We start from the raw sequence: 6,928 nt of genomic DNA on the forward strand, positions 1-6,928 counted from the left end.
TCTATGGTGACCAGCTTGTCCTAGTTTGCCTGGGATTTTCCTGGTTTTAAAATCTGAAAGTCCCACGTCCCAGGAACCCTTCACATCCCAGGCAAACAGGGATGGTTGGTCCCCCTACCTAGACCCCTTTTCCTGCCGTGTCCCCAGTCTACTGAGGATAGTAACAGCATGTGTAATGTGTGAGCACATTAAGTGCCAGACACCATGTGTTAGGCCCTGCAATGTTTTCCTTACGTCTCGTAAACATCCTCATGGTATGGATTCCTTATCTATCCTACTGGGGAGAACCGGAGATTCAGAGGGTGAAGTGGCTTGCCCAAGACCAGTAACAGCATGAGGGTGTGAACCCACACTGGTCTGGCTCTGACCTCTCAATCCCACTTAGAGAGGTCCAGCAGGTCCCCCCCAACAGCCCCTGATGCCGGTAGGGCACCCCCCAGCCTGCTAGGCCAGCAGGCCCTGGGGAAGGGTCAGGCCTTACTTCCTCAGGAACATATTTACGTGGTTGGAGGTCTAGCCAGAGTCAATGTCTGCAAGTCTGAGACCCCTACACCTGGCCCTCCAGTCCTGCCAGTCTATTCTGTTTCTGGACTTCAATCTCCAGCCCCCCAATGGGACAACCCGAGAAGCCCTCGGGGGACACCTTTCCATGCTTAGAAAATAAACGCTCTCCAGTGCTTTATTGCCTGATCTGGGGAGAGCCGGCCAGTGCAGGGGCGGGCAGGGGAGCAGGCATGTGGGGCCCTGGCCTCTCAGAGGCTGCCAAGCCGGTCCTCCAGGGCTCCCTTACTGGGGTCTAGCCGGAGTTTGGGCTGGCATGGGCCTGGTGGGGAGCGAGGTGGCTGGTCAGGTAGCGCACGGCCAAGCGGACGCCCTCTAGGGTCCTCTGTTCCACCCTCTCCAGCAGGTGGGTGACAGAGCGCAGGGCCAGGCTGGTCCCCGCCATCAGCCCAGAGGAGAAGGTGCTCCCCAGGATACTAGAGACGGAGCGCAGGCTGGGCCCCGGGCTGTGCAGCAGGTCTGTCACCGAGCTGTGGCCGGAGGCCAGCAGGGCCGAGGCCATGCCCACGGTGGTCTCAGACCACACGAGGACGTCTGCCAGGGAGCTGATGGACCCCTCGCCTCCACCCAGCAGGCTGGTCATGGAGCGCATATAGCTGTCCTCCTCGTTGGCCATGCAAAGGCTGGAGTCGAGGGACCTCCCCCCCAGGGCCACCTCTTGGGGGCCGGGCGAGGGCGGGCCACTGCCTCCTGGGGCCACTGAAGGCCTCCTCAGGTCTCTGGAGCGCTCCCCCAAATCCCCTTCGGTCACTCCCTGGGACTCAGCTCCTGGCAAAGCTTCGGTGTCAAGGCTCACGGGCTCCAGATGCTCAGGATCCGCTTCCGTAGACTCGGTGGCGCTGGTGTCCTGACCGCGCGGCTGACTAGCCGTGTCTGCAGTGCTCCCCATCGGCTGGGCATCCACGGTTCTGGAGGGCTGCACCTCAGCGCTTGGGGTGGTTGGGGCTGATTCCTGTTCTCTGTCCGGGATGCCTGCCGATTGTGGGGTCTCTTCTCCCGCCAGGGAGTCACGTTGGGAGGTCTGAAGGCCCTGAATCATCCTGGAATCTTGCCCCTGTCCATCCCATGCTGGGTCCTGGGGGCTTGTGGACATTTGTAGAGTGTTTGAGGCCTCTCTGGGCTCCTGGCTGTGCCCTTCAGCCACTGCATAGCTGTCCTGGTCCCCAGATGCTGATGTGGGTTTGGAGGTCACCGACTCGACAGAGGCCTGATCTACATCCTGCTGTTCAGGTGATGCTACGGCATCATTAGCCGCTGGTCCCACCTGATTTTGGAACCCCGCTCCTGGACCATCCGGGGATCTGCTGTTGCCGTCTGTGGGGATGCTGGCAGCTCTGGCCTCTCTCGAGGGCGTGGTGGTCATCTAGGTCCTCTGTCACTTGCGCTGGTTGCAGGAGTGGCCACAGCCCTGCCGGGCCAAGTTGTTCAGGTGGTGATGTCACAGGGGGCTGTAGGCAGCTGGCGATGTCATAGCTACTTGCGCAGCAAGGGTCCTGAGCCTCTGGAGTGGCTGTCCTAGTGGGCTGAGTCCGCAGGACAATCTATAGCTGAGTTTGCAGGTACATCATGAAAGAGAGGCAAGTTTTTTTTTAAAGATTATTTATTTATTTATTTATTTATTTATTTATTTATTTATTTATTCATGAGAGACAGAGAGAGGCAGAGACATGGGCAGAGGGAGAAATAGGCTCCCTATGGGGAACCTGACGTGGGAGTCAATCCCGGAATCCCGGGATCTGGACCTGAACCAAAGGCAGACGCTCAACTGCTCAGCCACCCAGGCATCCCAAGAGAGGCAAATGTTTTGGGAGAAAAGTGGATATATATAGGTACAGGTGTTGGTGCCTACAGGAACCATGGGACACAGATGTCGATTTATCATAAATATTCTAAGGAGCCAGCCCCAGTACCTGTCTGTCTATGCTGGTGACTGAGGACCCGGATTTGGCCAGTCTTTCTGCAGAGAGTCAGTTTCCCAGCAGTGGTGAGTTGAAACGAGTGAAGGCTGAGGGCCTGCGCAGCCCCTGGCAATGACTATCTTTGGTTTGTTTTTTTTTTTTAAGATTTATTTATTTATTCATGAGAGGCACAGAGAGAGGCAGAGACATAGGCAGAGGGAGAAGCAGGCTCCCTGCAGGATGCTCAACTGCTGAGCCACCCAGGCATCCCAATGACTGTCTTTGGTGTGGGGTGCCATAGACTGAATGTTTGTGTCCCACTCCAAAATTCAGAGGTTGAAAGCTAATCCCCAATGTAATGGTATTTGGAGGTGGTTAGGTCGTGAGGGTGGGACCCTCACAAACAGCATCGGTGCCCTTATAAAAGACCTGCCTGGTGCCCTCCTCCATGTGAAATGCAGCCAGAAGGCAGCAATCTACAAACCAGGAGGCAGGTCCTCACAGACACTGAACCCACGTGGGCCTTGATCTTGGACTTCCCAGCCTCTAGAACCGTGAGAAATAAGTTTCTGTTGGGAGTGCCTGGGTGACTCAGTCTGTGGAACACGTGACTCTTGATCCTGGGGGTGGTAAGTGTGAGCCCCACGTTGGGCATAGAGTTTACTTAAATCTTTTTCCAACGTTCATAAGCACCCCCCCCCCCACCTGCCCTGGTCTATGGTGTTCTGTAATAGTGGTCCGAATAGACTGAGACAGAAATTTGTGCTGAGAAGCAGGGGGCTGTTGTAGCAAACACTTAAACATGTGGATGCAGCCCTAGAACTAGGTTATGGGCAGAGGCAGGAAGAGTCTGAGCTGTGGGCTCAGAGAAGCCTTCAGTGCTGTGAAGATGTTTAAGGATGATTCCGGAGAAAGCTAGAAAGGAGGGGAGACCTCTGGAGTGAAATCCTCAGTTTTCTCAGAGAACCTCCAATAATCCTGAATTTACTATTGATAGTAAAGGCATTTTGATACGATCTCAGGTGGAAACAAGGACCGTGTTATTGGAAACTGGAGGGAAGGTGAACCTTGTTATAAAGTGGCAAAAAAAACTCAGCTGAATTGCGATAGTGTTCTAGTGTTTTCTGGAAGGTAGAGCTTGTGAGCAATGGAATCGGAAGGATTTTTTTTTTCAGAAGGATTTGAAGCAATTTCTTCCTTTTTTTCCCCATTGAGGTATTATATTTACATGTATGTATTATATCCTTAGAGAATCCCAGAAGTTTCCCTCCTGTGTGTGTGTGTGTGTGTGTGTGTGTGTGTGTGTTTAAAAGATTTTACTCATTTATTCATGAGAGACAGAGAGAGAAGGCAAAGACACAGGCAGAGGGAGAAGCAGACTCCTTGCAGGAGCCCGATGTGGGACTCGATCCTGGAACTCCAGGATCACACCCTGTGCCAAAGGCAGACACTCAACTACTAAGCCAAAGGCAGACGCTCAACCACTGAGCCACCCAGGCATCCCCCTCCGGTGTGTTTTCATCTTGCTCCTTCATGGTCCACAATGCCAACTGGGGTTGTCAGTACCATGAAACCAAACTGGTGGGACGGGAACAGATTATTCTGCTATTTTTCTAGATCTTTGTGGTGGTACATCAAGTCTGAGGCTGATCATTCCACACTTATTTAACCTGCCCTGTGGGGTTCACAACAATTTTCCCACCCCTTGAGAATCAATGATTTCAAATTTTCCAACATAACTATGCTTCATCATCACAGTTAGGAACCAGATGATGACTTTGGAGCATGGCCTAATAAAAACCTGGTATTTGTCTCTCTTTTCTGCATCATTAATGCTCTTGAGAGCATCTACCAGGACACTCATGTGCACCATTATGGTGGCACGAAAACAGCAGAAATTGAAGCAATTTCTAAGCAAAATATTGAAGGTGTGGCTTGGCTGCTTTGATGGTTTATAGTAGACTTTGAAAGGAGGGAACTAACTTAAAGATGGAATTATTAAGCTAAAGGGAATTAGAACTTAAAGATCTGGAAAATTCTCAGTCTATCCATACTGCAAAGAATGAGAAAGTGTGGATTTTTTATGGTTTCAGGTCTCACACTTAGCTCTTTACATCTTGCGAGGTTTTTTTGTATGTGTATCATGTTAAAAAGTGGTCCAGTTTCATTCTTTTGCATGTAGCTATCCAGTTTTCCCAGCACCATTTATTTATTTTTTAAAAGATTTTATTTATTTATTCATGAGAGACACACAGAGAAAGGCAGAGACATAGGCAGAGGGAGAAGCAGGCTCCATGCACCGGGAGCCTGATGTGGGACTCAATCCCGGGTCTCCAGGATCACACCCTGGGCCAAAGGCAGGCGCCAAACCGCTGTGCCACCCAGGGATCCTCTCTGTTGGTATTTTGATAAGGATTTCATTGAATCTGTAGATTGCTTTGGACACTATGGACATTTTAACAATAATTATTTTGTTAGGGACGCCTGGGTGGTTCAGTGGTTGAGCTTTTGCCTTTGGCTCAGGTCGTGATCCCGTAGTCCTGGGATCATAGTCCCACATTGGGCTCTCTGCAGGGAGCCTGCTTCTCCCTCTGCCTGTGTCTCTGCCTCTCTCTCTGTCTCTCATGAATAAATAAATAAAATCTTTTTAAAAATAATTATTTTGCTAATTTTTTAGTAAGCTCTCAGCCCAACGTGGGGCTTGAACTCAGGACCTCGTGATTAAGACTTGAACGCTCAGGGATCCCTGGGTGGCTCAGCAGTTTAGCGCCTGCCTTTGGCCCAGGGCATGATCCTGGAGCCCCGGGATTGAGTCCTGCATCAGGCTCCCTGCATGGAGCCTGCTTGTCCCTCTGCGTCTCTCTCTCTCTCTCTAATGAATAAATAAATTTTAAAAAATTAAAAAAAAAAAAGACTCAAATGCTCTACCAACTGAGCCAGCCAGGTGCCCCCATGTTAACAATATTAATTCTTGCAATCCATGAACATGGAATATCTTTCTTTTTCTTTTTAAGATTTTATTTATTTGAGAAGGAGCAAAGAGAGAGGAAGAGGGACAAGCAGACTCAATGCTGAGTGCAGGGCTCGATCCCACGACTCAGATCAGGACCTGAGCCAAAACCAAGAGTCAGACACTTAACCTACTGAGCCACCCAGGCTCCCCCCTCCTTTTTGGAGTATCTTTCCGTTTTCAGCAAGTGTGCTGGGAAGAGAACACTGAGGGTGTGGCCAAGCAAATGTTTGACATCATCAGGGCTGTCGCTCCTTCACAGGCACAGGGTGCGAGGGCTGCTGAGGGGGGAATGCAGGTCCGTGTCCGGCATCTGAGCGGCTGCCAGTGTGGGGCCTGAGTGTGACAGTGGGCACAGCTGCAAATTGCAGGCTTGCTGCCTGCACTCCTTGAGACACGGGATGAATAATCTCCATCTTCTCCCTGTTCAAGGGGGCTGGAGGGGCAGGGAATGACGAGATCCATAAACCCCTGAGTATTCCTTGGAAAAGTGCAGACCTAGACAAGCCTCCTTGCACTTGTGCTCTTTGTTAGGAAGGGGGCTGGAGCAGCAGGTTGTATTCCGTTAGACCTGGGTGCTTCCCCTCGGGTTATCGGCTAACGAGCACTCGCCACAGGTGGGAGAAGCAGCCAGGCACCTAATCCTTCCAGCTACTCCACTGTCTCTGGATAGGTGCGCATCTAGCATTACACCCATTTTACACGTGGGGAAGCTGAGCCTCAGAGGGAGTAAGTGGCTCATTCAAAGTCACACTATTCATAAGCACTGAATCTGGGTTTTGAATTCTGACTTTGGAACACAAGCTCTCCCCCACCTTATACCCAGGATGGGATATTAAAAATATCAAATCACTGGCATGGCAAGGCCACTGGATAATACAGACACGGGCCGACCCTAATCATCACATCAGTAGGTAACAGCTGGTATCACTTCTGAGCACCAGGCTCAATGCTCATTAAGTATTTCTTCTCCTCATGAGACCTCTGCTGCCATGTCAGAGGCCACAGGGCAAACCCAAGTTGGTTGGGGTGGGAGGAACCAGTTGATTCACCCTTGTACCTTGTCAAAGAATCGTGGAGAAGACCGCTGATTGCTCATCCTAGTAGCCTTTCTTCTTTAGTGTCAGAATCACAATTTTATTCAGGTGGCTACGTGCTCAGCCAAAAGAATACATTCCCAGGGCAGCCCCGGTGGCTCAGTGGTTTAGCGCCCCTTCAGCCCAGGGCATGATCCTGGAGACCTGGGATCGAGTCCCATGTCAGGCTCCCTGCATGGAGCCTGTTTCTCCCTCTGCCTGTGTCTCTGCCTCTCTCTCTCTCTCTGTGTGTCTCTCATGAATAAATAAATAAAATTTATATATATATATATATATATATATATATATATATATATATATATAAAGAATACATTCCCAGCCTTCCTTGCAGCTAGGTAAGAGCTTCCATCAGGGAGATGTAA

At 50.7% G+C, this 6,928-nt stretch overlaps 1 protein-coding gene across 1 annotated transcript; it reads right to left on the bottom strand.

Annotated features, from left to right (window-relative positions):
* Nucleotides 1–796: 796 nt before the first annotated feature.
* On the bottom strand, nucleotides 797–1,924 carry TEX44 (testis expressed 44). Its single transcript, XM_041766119.1, has one exon. The coding sequence runs from the start codon at nucleotides 1,922–1,924 to the stop codon at nucleotides 797–799; it is 1,128 nt and encodes a 375-aa protein (XP_041622053.1).
* Between the last annotated feature and the right edge of the window lie 5,004 nt (nucleotides 1,925–6,928).

This window comes from Vulpes lagopus, chromosome 8 (assembly GCF_018345385.1).
Source record: "Vulpes lagopus strain Blue_001 chromosome 8, ASM1834538v1, whole genome shotgun sequence".
Lineage (NCBI taxonomy): Eukaryota > Metazoa > Chordata > Mammalia > Carnivora > Canidae > Vulpes > Vulpes lagopus.

What these genes read in the sequence shown, in the direction of transcription:
- TEX44 (XM_041766119.1), bottom strand. Translation starts at nt 1,924, where the DNA reads ATGACCACCACGCCCTCGAGAGAGGCCAGAGCTGCCAGCATCCCCACA.